Source organism: Procambarus clarkii, chromosome 2, assembly GCF_040958095.1.
Source record: "Procambarus clarkii isolate CNS0578487 chromosome 2, FALCON_Pclarkii_2.0, whole genome shotgun sequence".
NCBI lineage: Eukaryota > Metazoa > Arthropoda > Malacostraca > Decapoda > Cambaridae > Procambarus > Procambarus clarkii.
Genome location: NC_091151.1, coordinates 50,158,776 through 50,172,044, shown reverse-complemented (window position 1 = coordinate 50,172,044; position 13,269 = coordinate 50,158,776). Strand labels below are relative to the sequence as shown.

At 43.0% G+C, this 13,269-nt stretch overlaps 2 protein-coding genes across 4 annotated transcripts in view; both read left to right on the top strand.

Moving 5' to 3' along the window:
* The window catches only part of Cln3 (CLN3 lysosomal/endosomal transmembrane protein, battenin), a 34,632-nt gene extending 24,536 nt beyond the window's left edge, over positions 1 to 10,096 (top strand). Inside the window, 10 exon segments of the mRNA XM_045748782.2 lie at positions 264 to 342; positions 927 to 1,079; positions 4,291 to 4,485; positions 4,487 to 4,524; positions 4,647 to 4,790; positions 5,040 to 5,190; positions 5,809 to 5,877; positions 6,781 to 6,930; positions 7,922 to 8,062; positions 8,525 to 10,096. Coding sequence (XP_045604738.1) covers positions 264 to 342; positions 927 to 1,079; positions 4,291 to 4,485; positions 4,487 to 4,524; positions 4,647 to 4,790; positions 5,040 to 5,190; positions 5,809 to 5,877; positions 6,781 to 6,930; positions 7,922 to 8,062; positions 8,525 to 8,656 — 1,252 coding nt within the window. The 3' untranslated portion in view covers positions 8,657 to 10,096.
* A 1,081-nt stretch (positions 10,097 to 11,177) lies between these two features.
* The window catches only part of Snx16 (sorting nexin 16), a 40,422-nt gene continuing 38,330 nt past the window's right edge, over positions 11,178 to 13,269 (top strand). For all 3 annotated transcript variants that reach the window (XR_006773337.2, XM_045748794.2, XM_045748790.2), the window contains exon 1: positions 11,178 to 11,302. The gene's annotated coding sequence lies outside the window, so the exon portion shown is untranslated. The remainder of the gene's footprint in view (positions 11,303 to 13,269) is intronic.

The window sequence follows — 13,269 nt, the reverse complement described above, 5'->3', positions numbered from 1 at the left end:
TTATACTCCCCAGGCTGCTGGATTATACCAGAGTGCTCCCTTATACTCCCTTATACTCCCCAGGTTGCTGGATTATACCAGTGGGCTCCCTTATACTCCCCAGGCTGCTGGATTATACCAGTGTGCTCCCTTATACTCCCTTATACTCCCCAGGCTGCTGGATTATACCAGAGTGCTCCCTTATACTCCTTTATACTCCCTTATACTCCCCAGACTACTGGATTATACCAGAGTGCTCCCTTATACTCCCTTATACTCCCCAGGCTGCTGGGGTTCTGCAACAACTTCACATATTGGGTGATGATCACCGCTGCTTACGACCTTCTTAGCTCTCAGTCACAGGTCAGTGTCCTCACCTTGTGTGTGTGTGTGTGTGTGTGTGTGCGTGTGTGCGTGTGTGTGTGTGTGTGGGTGTGTGTGTGTGTGTGTGTGTGTGTGTGTGTGTGTGTGTGTGTGTGTGTGTGTGGAGCTGAATAATTAGTAACTACATGCATCAGAAAGCTAATATCTTTAAGAGTATCTACTAATATCTTGGATACCGTGGCAGCGGTTGTGGGAGCCTCTTCCAGCAGCTGACCAATAATCTGCTTCCTCTTCCTGTCAGACGGCCGTGAAACGCGCCCCCGCAAGAGTCCAATAATCTCTATCCTCTTCCTGGCAGAAGGTCACTGAACGAACTCGGCAACAGTTCAAGATCCTACAACCTCCTGTTGACAGACGGTGACTGAACGCGGTCCAGCAACGGTCCAGTAACTCAATATTCTCCTAACAGACGGTGACTGAACGCGCCCAGCAACGGTCCAGTAACTCAATATTCTCCTCCTAACAAACGGTGACTGAACGCGTCCAGTAATTCAATATTCTCCTAACAAACGGTGACTGAACGCTCCCAGCAACGGTCCAGTAACTCAATATTCTCCTAACAGACGGTGACTGAACGCTCCCAGCAACAGTCCAGCCCTACTCTACAGAACTCTAGCAGCGTCACCATCCGCCCTCCCTACGATGGCACGATCTCCCAAAACGAGAGTGTAGAGACCTTCGTCAACACCTTCAAGTGTCTAAGACACTCCACGGGGGTAAGACCACGGACCGCTAATATCCAGTAACCTTTGTATTTCAGCTAAGATAAATTAACGTTTCAAGTTCATCAGTGTTAACATAGGCTTATAATCTTCAAGTAAATCATATTATGCAGAACAACGCGTCAGTGTTAGAACCTGTGTAACCTGTTAGAAAGTTAGGATTCACTATTTGTTAGTTTTCCTAGAGAGAGAGAGAGAGAGAGAGAGAGAGAGAGAGAGAGAGAGAGAGAGAGAGAGAGAGAGAGAGAGAGAGAGAGAGAGAGAGAGAGAAGATTAAGCCACCCAAAAGGTGGCTTGGGCATGAATAGCCCGTAAGTAGGTGGCCCTTTTGAGCCATTTCCAGTATCAATAGATGATACTGGAGATCTGTGGAGGTGCGACTGCACCCTGCGTGACGGGAGATGTCTCCCGTGTAGTTTTCCTCCCCTATAGTTGTATTATCAAGGACATATTATCGTCAACACAACAAAAACTCAAAATCTTTATAGATCCATATAAATTGCATGTAAAATAATTTTTCCCCGTATAACCCCAATTATGTAGTTAATGATTTAGTATTTGTTATAGTTTGCAATAAGTACTTGAAATTAAAATGAGAGATTGTGCCTCCCCCCTAGAGCTCCTGAATTATAGGTCGGGTGGGACCCGAGGATGCATCAGGGCGTTCCTTCTTTGGATCACCACGCCCAGGCGCTGGAACATGACGCTGCCATACTCTTTGATATCTAGTCCTTTTCATGAGCCTGGAATCTGAATCTGAACACGTTTGATGCTTTTTGCTCCAAGGACCAGCGAACCTATAGAGAGAAAGTGATACTGACGCCCCAGTTCTTTAAATAACCTTGTGACTGTACCTCGCCTGTCCACCTACACTGAAGGGAAGGTAGGTGTTTTTTAGCCAGGGTAGATATATGTAGCATCGCGCAAGCTGACGACTTATGCATATATAAAATATATGTGATCCCATTTGGACGAGAGGCAAGATGATTGGAAAACAAAAATTGAGATTCTCTCTCTGAGAGAAATTGAGAAATCCAAGTCCTAGTTCGATTTGGTGTCAGGCTTCAGGACCTATCAGGCTCTGAAGGGTTATTAACGCCACTACAAGAGTTTGTGGTTCAACCAGCTAGTAAGCTTTAGCCATACCTTGTGTTGCTTCCTAGGATTAATGTCCCCGCGGCCCGGTCTCTGACCAGGCCTGTTTGATAATCAGGTCAACAGGCTGCTATACGCAGCTGTTTGCAGTTTGACAGGAGTCACAGCCTTAATGATCAAGTACAATGTTACACGTAAATCTACGCAATGCTGTTCAATCTAATAATACATTGACGTAATTCGTAGCATAGTAGTTAGAGCAGTCGGCTCACAACGGAGTGGAACTAAGTTCAATTCCTGGGAAGGTACAGTTTAAATGTGTTCATTTATTATGCGCCCCATATATATGTTAAGAGCGGTGGTGCGCAACATTACTGCAGTACATGATGGCTCAAGGAACTGAACCCCAGATATTCTTTTAACAAAGGTACAGCAAGTGATTACCTAGTTTATAGAGTTTAACTAACACTGAGAAGCGAGTTAGATCTCGTTTACAGAGTTTAACTAACACGGAGAAGCGAGTTAGATCTTGTTTACAGACTTTAACTAACACTGAGAAGCGAGTTAGATCTTGTTTACAGACTTTAACTAACACTGAGAAGCGAGTTAGATCTCGTTTACAGACTTTAACTAACACTGAGAAGCGAGTTAGATCTTGTTTACAGAGTTTAACTAACACTGAGAAGCGAGTTAGATCTCGTTTACAGAGCTTAACTAACACTGAGAAGCGAGTTAGATCTCGTTTACAGAGCTTAACTAACACGGAGAAGCGAGTTAGATCTCGTTTACAGAGCTTAACTAACACTGAGAAGCGAGTTAGATCTCGTTTCTCGGTGAACATATCCCTTGTCGCCCGGCTTCCTAATTTGGAGGTGTCCACCACCACCGCCACCACCACCACCACCACGGCCGGATGCGTCTATCTGCCTGGCTACTGAGACCTAACGCGCACATCATCCTTTGTTGCTATGTAATTATCTCATGGGTTTTTACTATATATGTTTTCTATATGGGTGGAGTTGTTGTTGGGCTTAGGGCTTATCAACCTCTGGAGGGTTATTAAGGCCACCACAATGGCTTATCGCCAAATCAGCAGGTATACTTTAATCCTAAACTTAAGACTAAAATAGACTCAAAGTGTATATACACTGAGAAACTGAATGAACTTCTCAGTGAATATATCCCTGTACTAAATCATACTATTTTTGTATTTTTAGTTATGTACGAAAGAGTTCTTACCTTCTTGTAAAGCCACTTGCACGCATAGCATTGCGTTTCGCACAAAACTAAAACAAATTCTACCCCAAACATTATACTACTTGGTTATAGTTGACACACTTTGACATTTTATGTCATCTTTCCAACTTTTAAAAGACAATAACAACATAAACTTGCTACTGCTGTAACTATTTCGTGGCCGTAAAAATATTCCTTTAGTTTCGCGTGCATAAATGGCAATCAAAGAAAATGGATCTGAAGCATAGCGAAATAAGTGACCGCCTTGTATGTACAAACCTTACTTACAAAGATCAAAATAACAACCAACAACATTCTCAAATCTGACCTACGCCCAGTGCTCGCGACTATGTTGACCTACGCCCAGTGCTCGCGACTATGTCGACCTACGCCCAGTATAGGTCAACCTGAGATAGTCGACCTTTCATATTGATAGAGTACAGTAAAAATGAAGCTGATATATATACCCCCTTTGTAATGAATACGGCATGTCTTGTATTTTTGCCCTTATTTGTTCTCCAATTCCTTCAGGGCTGATGCCTCTCCATTCGATGATATGGAGGCAGGGTATATATAAGCAGTCTCCGTGGTGTAGTGGTAAGACACTCGCCTGGCGTTCCGCGAGCGCTTTGTCATGGGTTCGAATCCGCCCGGCCCGAGGCCAGGCTTGACTTGTGAGAGTTTGGTCCACGAGAATTTCCAACTTTATTAATGCCATTAACATACTGATGGAAAAATACAATACCCAGTGTGTGGCATGTTTAATATATAGTATTAATGTGTTTTTATTTATATACAGAGAGGCATATAGCAAGGCAACTAATGCATTGTTAAACCCTCGAACTCCCGAGTCATGACAGGCGTTTTACCCTAGGCCATCCTGGTGGCTGACACCCTCCCGGCGACCGCCCTCACCCTGGCGGCGCCCTTGACGCTGCTGGCGGGCGTGGACCTGCGGGTGTGGCTGGTGGGCGGCCTCTGCGTCGCCTCCTACCTTGTCCTAGGCTTGGCCACCTCCAAATTTGTTTTCCTTGGCGTGGCGCTGGCTTCGGCGTCGCGCGGCTTCTCCTGACACCACTTTTCTGGGTCACGCAGCCCACTATCACAAGTAAGGAATACATATCATTTGTTTCATGACCATACGTATAATTTTGTAATAGATTGGTTGTTGTTGTATAAATAGCCACTTTGCACTACGAGGAGTAACTGTGGTGTTGGCGATGGCTTCAGGCACGTGTTGTCGCTGTGGTCGTCCGGGACGGGCGTGGCCACGTTCCTGGGTCCTCTGCTCTACTCCAGTCTCACCACTGGCGGCATGAGTCCTCGTCACGCTCTCCTCGTCTTCCTCATCGTTCCCATCATCATCGTCGTCAGGTACGTGTGTGTGTGTGTTACGCTCTCATCGTCCTCATCATTCCCATCATCACTATACACTAGTTCTCTACTAATATTAAAGAACCAACAACTAAGTTAGTTGTTAGTTTATAAATTAAGCTACCAATGATATAAATATTTAGAGAAATGCTAAATATTTCATATAGTTTACATCAAATGTAATAATAAAACGTTGATGTGTTACCACTAATGAACACACACATTTCAGATGCGTTTTTTATGTTTCAGTTTCTGGTGCATTTTGAGCCGGTTGGTGAAGAGTGAGGCGGGTGTGGAGGCTGACACACAGGACACACTGGCCTATAACTCGGCTCAGGACGCTGAAAACGATAAACAAAAGAGATTGGCTATTGTTAAAGAAAAACTCTTCTTGCTCTTGGTAAATTTGGCGTTGCTTTACTGTTAAGCGACTGTTACTGGCAGTCTCCGTGGTGTAGTGGTAAGACACTCGCCTGGCGTTCCGCGAGCGCTATGTCATGGGTTCGTATCCTGGCCGGGGAGGATTTACTGGGCGCAATTCCTTAACTGTAGCCTCTGTTTAACGCAACAGTAAAATGTGTACTTGGATGAAAAAACGATTCTTCGCGGCAGGGGATCGTATTCCAGGGACCTGCCCGAAACGCTACGCGTACTAGTGGCTCTACAAGAATGTAGCAACTCTTGTATATATCTCAAAAAAAAAAAAAAAAAAAAAAAAAAGAAATTTAACTATGTTAAATTAAAGTTCTATAACCTAATTGTAAGTGGGTGCCCATGGGTATGAGACACTTCTTAACTAAATAGGGGTATCCTATGAGTTTTGAAACTGATCTCAGCTGAAGAGGAAGTCCATGGGTATTAATTCTTCCTATACTGAAATGGGTGCCCATTAATTCTAAACTGCTTTGGAATATATGTTAATGTAACCGTGCGGGGCTTAATCTCTTGAGCTGGCATACATATTGGCTTCCGTTCAGTGTATGTTAAGTTAATTCGTGTGATTTTTCTCTTGTTTCAGAGAGCCAAGCAATATCTGCTGCCCCTGTCAGTTTTCTACTTCATAATGTACTTCACAAACCAGGGACTGGTAAGTTGAGCTCTCTTTTCCTGCTCCTTCGTCAAGGTTATACCAAGAGCTTGAGTTATGCCAACAGATGCATTGTACCAAGAAATTAATTGTACCAAGAGACGCATTGTATCAATAGATACTATAATACCAACAGATACATTACGCCAACAGAAACATTATAGTACCAGACAACATCCTAACATATACATTATACCAACAAACGGCGTTCTAACAGACACATTAAACCAGCACACACAGTACACTATAATGTATTTGTTCGCATGGATAGGTTAGATTCTAACCTAACCTAACCTAACCTAACCTAACCTATCTGTCTTAATCTCACCTGCATTTTTCCTTTTTCCTGTATATTGTAGTTGTCATACAAAAAAGCACGTGATTCTGTTATGCGTAAGTATCCACAAGGAAAATGAAATGAGGAAATGCATCTCTCCTGCTCCTTAGAAATTTTCATATATTTCATATATATATTAAATCAACATATGTATATGTGTGTGTGTATATATATATATATATATATATATATATATATATATATATATATATATATATATATATATATATATATATATATATATAATATTATATAACCTACCAGCAGGGACACAGTTATAAGGACATATTGGCAGATGATAAGCTGCTGGGAATAAGAGACTGATATGATTTAATATTTTAATTAAGAGAGGAAATGTATGCTAAAGCCATCAGGTGCTTGAAAACGTCACCTGACAAAGCCTGTAGGGAAGACTGGGCACCATGAGTGTAGCTTTCATCCTATAGCTACATTTGGTACAATTACACAGTGCATCCACATATTACCCAACTGCATTAACATATTCAATAATGTATAAAGTTATGCTTTTGTTTTGTTTTTCTCTCTGTTCCACGTGCCGCCATTAGCTGGAGCTTGTTTACTTCCCAGCGTCGCACCTGACGCATGCGCAGCAGTATTCCTGGAGCAACACTGTGAGGTGCTTGGGTACCCTCATCTCCCGCAGTGCACACAAGTTCTTCCTACTCCCCAGCACTTGGATATACAGTGCACTGGCTGTAAGTATTGTACAGTGTATTATGTACGCAATAAAATCACGTTTATATAAGGTTGATCATCTTGAAATCCTATAGTTACACTCTTCTTCCCCCAATCTGTCTATGACTTGATGTACAGCTCTGTACAGTACAGCTATGATCAACTCTCCAGGAAGTATGAGACAAGACTTTGAATCCCTTTACAGTCTTTAAATCCATAAATTTAAATCGATTTGAAGCATTCTGAGTTTCATCTATTAAGGCATTTCATATTTATAATTATGATACGAGGTAATTCCTAGATTTCCAGTGCCTAGGAAGGATAAAATACTGTCAAGAAAATCTAATTCCTTCTTCCTGATGGTAGGTGGGCAAGGCCTTATATTTCATGGTCAGTGGAAGCTGTACTGGCGGTTCCAGTCCACAGGTATTAGCAGCCCTCCCTAGTGAGTCTAACCACTTGGGGTGGACGGTAGAACAACAGGTCGGCGTTCAATCCCCGACCATCCAAGTGGTTGGGCACCATTCCTTTTCCCCGTCCCATTCCAAATGCTTATCCTTATCCCTTACCAGTGCTATATAGGCGTAATGGCTTGGCGCTTTCTCCGTACAACTCCCTCCGTCCCTAGTGAGTCTTCAGTGGGGAGAAAGGATCTTGACATCCTGAATCGGGCACTCTTTCTGTCTCAAGAAAACTTGATGGGTTGAAGAAGATGACTGTCGTTATTAAATGAGCAAATCCACAAGGGCCGTGACGAGGATTCGAACCAACGTCTGAGAGCATCCCAGACGCTGCCTTAATGTATAAGTGTACTGCCGTTATTGCTTCGTCAGGAAAGCATTTGAGTATTAATATGATAAGGGATTATATAACGCAACTCATTTTACTGTATTTTCAAAGCTTGTAGGTCTAATCAACATGCAGGAAACTAGATTAGAATCTTTAAATGTACGACTTTGAATTTCTTATAGTAGCCAGAACGGTAAAGCATCAATTGTTCCCGTATTTCAGATGGTGATCGTGTTGGTGGTGGGGACGGAGGCGCACTACCACTACCTCCCGTCCGAGTACATCATCTTTACCCTTCTCTTCCTTCAGGGTCTGCTCGAAGGTGCAGCCTTCAGGTCAACAGTATTCAATATGCACGAAAAGGTAAACATGCAGACGAGGAGTCACAATAACGTGGCTGAAATATGTGGACCAGACCACACACTAGAGAGTGAAGGGACGACGACGTTTCGGTCCGTCCTGGACCATTCTTAAGTCAATTGTGGGACGAAACGTCGTCGTCCCTTCATTTTCTAGTGTGTGGTTTGGTCAACGTCGTCGTTGAAACTGTACCAAAAAAACTTCAGTAGTTCCAATTCTTTAATTGCATGATATCACAATAAAGCATTCAAACACAGATTGTGTTACTATATCCGAACTCCTACGGGGTATAGTGTCACCCTAGGCTATAATGTATTCTAAAGCAATATGCGAAATGTAATTGAACTTTGCAGATCTTCGTTTCAGATACCAAAGGTGAGGGTCACCGTAATATTAAACAAATTTAGTTGAGAATTTGCAGTAGTCCATCGCAGAATTCACCCAGAGTGGTTTTCTTACTTTCAGGCAGGTGATAAGGAACGAGAATTTTGCCTGGGAATTTTCCCGGTATCTTTGTTCCTTCCGGCAATGTTAGCTGGATTTGCCTCCATTCCTGTCCACGACGTCCTCTGTCAGAACCACTTGTACCAGCAGTAGTGTTCTACGTGTTCTATCAGAACCACCTGTACTAGCAGTAGTGTTCTTCACACGACGTGTTCTGTCAGAACCACCTACACCAGCAGTAGTGTTCTTCACACTACGTGTTCTGTCAGAACCACCTACACCAGCAGTAGTGTTCTTCACACGACGTCCTCTGTCAGAACCACCTACACCAGCAGTAGTGTTCTTCACCGTCTTGCTCAACGTATGAGTACTGAACAGGAAATTCGAAATGCAATTTGCCATTATTTTTGTGTACATGGTGAAGTGTATGTTTCTTATCCAGCTGTTCAAGTAACCAAGTAACACTGTCAAGACAAGTAGCAACAACAGCCACTCCCTATGCTCAATGAATTGTCTAGGAAGGCATTCGCAGCCATAGACATTGTCAGCTGTGCTGTGATAACTGTACATATCGATTATATTTTTATGTACTTGTGTATCTCAATTTCTTCCCCGATGTTTTAATGTGCGAAAAAAAAGTTATACGAAGGATTTCCAAAGTTAATATGTGTATATCTCTCTGTATATATATATATATATATATATATATATATATATATATATATATATATATATATATATATATATATATATATATATATATATATATATATACAGAGAGAGAGAGAATCGATTACATTATCAAGAGTAAGTTCTATCATTTTCCTACGTGATTTCCAGGTATTCGAGGCATAATATAGAAAATTGTGTGAACATTCTAATTCTAAATATTGGATTATCCATTATGAAATGATAACAGGAATAAATACATGTTTAAGATGACTTTAAATGAGCTGTAATATAAAATGAACATTATTAGAAAACGTGTAATATAAAATGATCTCTTTAGAAAACAAAACAATAGAAAAAGAGCTGTAATAGATAACAAGATAACAGAAGACAAGACATAACAGAAAGAGTGACAGTGGAGCAATTGCAGTTGTCTGTTTTGTATCACTCTGAAAACGGTGCGGACATACACACATGCATGATACATAATTCTAACATAATACTGCATGCAGTATTATGTAGAAGACGTGAATAACAAAATGTAAAATTCTGTATATTTTATCCGGATGTGTTCGCTACTGTTAACTGTTTATTGTACATTTGTGCCCTGCTCTTCCTGGCTTGGGTTTAGTACAGAGTTAAATTTAATATTATAGTTAAGTAGGAAGAACATTTGTACGTCCAGTGTAATTTATTTCGTAACACTGAAAAATATTCCATCTATGACCAGTTAATGGTTTAAGTATTTGATGATCTTCAAGAGCATTTTCTCTGCTTCATTGTCGTAAATCATTAAACAAAACAATATTTTTGTAGAATGGATGATTATTGTGTTGTTATTGTAATGTGAGAGAACAAGGTCGCATAGTTTCTTGTATGGAAACTAATATTGCTACTGAATAAAAACTACTTGTATCTAATTCATCTGTTGTATATATTCTCAAGTATATATCCTCGTGTATATATCCACGGACACACGCACACACTCCCAGATTAGATTATAGGTAATAGTCTGATGTAAGATATTAATCCCAGCAACTTTAAAAAAAATAGGTTATATGTAATGTATACAAGAGGGCAACACCTTCATGCCCACGGACTCGCCTATCCACCGAAGTTGTAAATACCAAGATATTATTGCATTTCAAAATTAATTTATATATTTATTTATTTTTACAAGAGTTGTTACATTTTCGTAAAGCCACTAGCACGAATAACGTTTCGGGCAGGTCCTTAAATCCAAATTTTTACCCTTGAATACGACCCGCCAAATCATTTAACAAGCAGGTACCCATTCACTGCTGGGTGAACAGAGGCTACAGTTAAGGATTGGCACCAGGTCGACCCCCCCCCCCCCCCGGCCAGGATACGAACCCAGGACAAAGCGTTAGTGAAGCTCCGGGCGAGTGTTTTACCACTGCGCCACGGACTGCAGAAGGAATCAAGATAAAGGGAATCGTCAGGAACAATGTGGGGACCTATGACAAGCCGCCTGCTTCCTGTCCCAGGGTATAATAAACAGCAGATATTGCTAGTCATCTTAGACAACTTGCCACCAAATTTGGAGCTCAAGGTCAGTTGAGTTGGATGAGAGCATCACGTCCGGATGGGAAATATTCTCAGGAACAATGTGGGAACTTTTGACAACCCGCCGGCTTCCTGTTCCTGTCGAGGCTAATAGTGATGGTGACCCTTAGGTAAATTCTAGTAAATGTAACGAATGCCACGAACAAATTTATCGTCCCGGCCTTAACCTTGTGCTTAAATCCGGCTCTGATTGTAGAGTACAGCATCTGAATATTCAACAATATTTGTGCCAAATATATGCCTTCAGTACTAAAAATTTGACATTAACATTAGACAAATCATATAATTAAAATGTATATGAAATCAAAATATTTTATTATTGGGACACAATCCCAATAATAAAAGAATAAAAGCAGCATGACCGGGAACTATTTAAAATATTTGTTTTCAGCTGACAACATAAACATGACCACGGACTTCTTGTTCAACCTTGACGCGGAGAGGACGTCTGGACGCCTCCTCCGCCTGGGAGCCACCGGCTTACGTTTGGTTTTGCGATTTTAGATTTGCTACTGCCGTTTGGCATTCCTCTTCAACGGTCCGGTTTGTACTACGCCTGGCGCACATATCGCCTTGGGTCACCGGGTTGTTGATAGATTTTTTAGCGTGTGCTGGTTCTCCCGGCGGGGTGACGGTGTCCGGGGCCGGCTTGGCCAAGAGGTGCCAGGAGTTAGTGGGTCTTGGTGGGCTCCTGGTGTGCCCTCAGCCGTGGTAAGCGGCTGGCTTCTCCTCTGTCAGGGGGCACTGGATGACTTTTGCGTTTTAGCTGGGGCCGAGTTTTTTTATTTTGCTGCCCGGTGTTCTTTGTGCGGGGCGGGGCCGGTGCTTGTCATCCTGAGGGGACTCCTGGGGCTCTCCAATCACATGCCTGTCTGCGTTTTTTGCCGCGAGGCATATTAGTATCCAGTGATTGGCGTCACTCGTTTCGCGAGTTGGCTTGGCGTTTCACCTTTCCAGGCTTCGCGATTAACTCTTTACGGGTACGCCGGAGCGCATCCAATCCCACGATTGTCGTCGCCCTTAAATCAACAACAACCCTGACCTTGACTCCTGGTTCTATCTTGACGACGAATGGACGTCGGGACACCTGCTCCGCCTTACCTGGCACAGGAGCGGTGCTGCATGTGCTGTGCCGCTATTCCGATTGATTGATGAAGATTAAGCCACCCAAAAGGTGGCACGGGTATGAATAGCCTGTAAGTGGTGGCCCTATTGAGCCATTACCCGTATCAAGAGCTGATACTGGAGATCTGTGGAGGTGCGACTGCACCCTGCGTGACGGGAGATGTCCCCCGTGTTGCTATTCCTCATATCGCTTGCTTATATGGTGACTACACCTCAGCTCCCTCCAACAAGATGAGAAGAGTATTACCTGTAATTGGGGGAAAGGATTGTAGTTTCTGTAATTAGTGCTAATTAGTTATGCTATTAAGATAATGGAGCGAGTATAAGATTAACTCGCTACAGGACTCCCCCTGCCAGGGAATGAAAGAAAAGCAATATAACAAAAAATACGAGGCTACTGTTCCCTGGGTCGCTGTGGAACATGTAGTCCGGTACCAAAAGATGTAGGCAGTGTGTGGACAAGCTCGGTGTAGCCGGAGAGAAGAATGTGCATGATTGTTGCGTCCTTGGGTCGCTGGTGGAGCATTTAGATCCGAGGCGGATGGGCTCGGGCACCAGGACAATAGGAGGTAATGTAGGCACGTAGTTAGGACAACTAGGGAATCAGTGCAAGAGCTGAATTGTCCTCGAGGCGAGGAAGAGTCGGAAACGCAAGCTGTAAGTCCTGTACTGCGCAAGGTGCTTGAGTCGACAGAGTATCAGAATGCAGTGAACGTGTAGATGAATCTGACGAAAGAGCAGCTTTCGTGAGAGTCCCTGTAGAACAAGCAGTGCCCTGGCAGCGACGAAGAGTCGGCAGGACAGGCTGTAGATCCCACATGATGTAGTTGCTGATTAAACTGTCAGATGAGTAAGTAACGCTCGCGGTGCAGCAAGCTGTAGTTGATGAAAATGCAGAGATGATCGCGGTGAAAATCATACCGGCGGTGACCAGCTGTAGTGAGGCTGTTGGGAGCGTTCCATGACAGGTGGCAGCGGTCCACACCATGCAGCAGTAGCAGTAGAGGTCCATGTTGTAGTCAGTCGTGGCTGGGTATCGTCGCAACACTCTGGGGTCACCAATGTAACGTACGTTTATGTTACGTTGTTGGGTAGATTAGATACACAGTTTTTAGTGAGTTTCACATTTATTTAGTAGGCCTGGATACAGCAGTGTCGTCGACGTTGAGACGGAGCTTGGAGTAGAACAGAGAGCCGAGTTTGGCCGGAGTCGCGGAGCTCTGTGGGAGAGCGTTGTAGCTGGATGCGGTCCTAGTCTGCTGCCTGTTCTGTGTCGAAGCTGTAGCGTCTTGTAGACGATCAGAACTGTCTACGCCAAGTGCTACATTCTTAACTGGAAATTGTACTGTCCGCTATTGATTGATTGAAGAAGATTAAGTCACCCA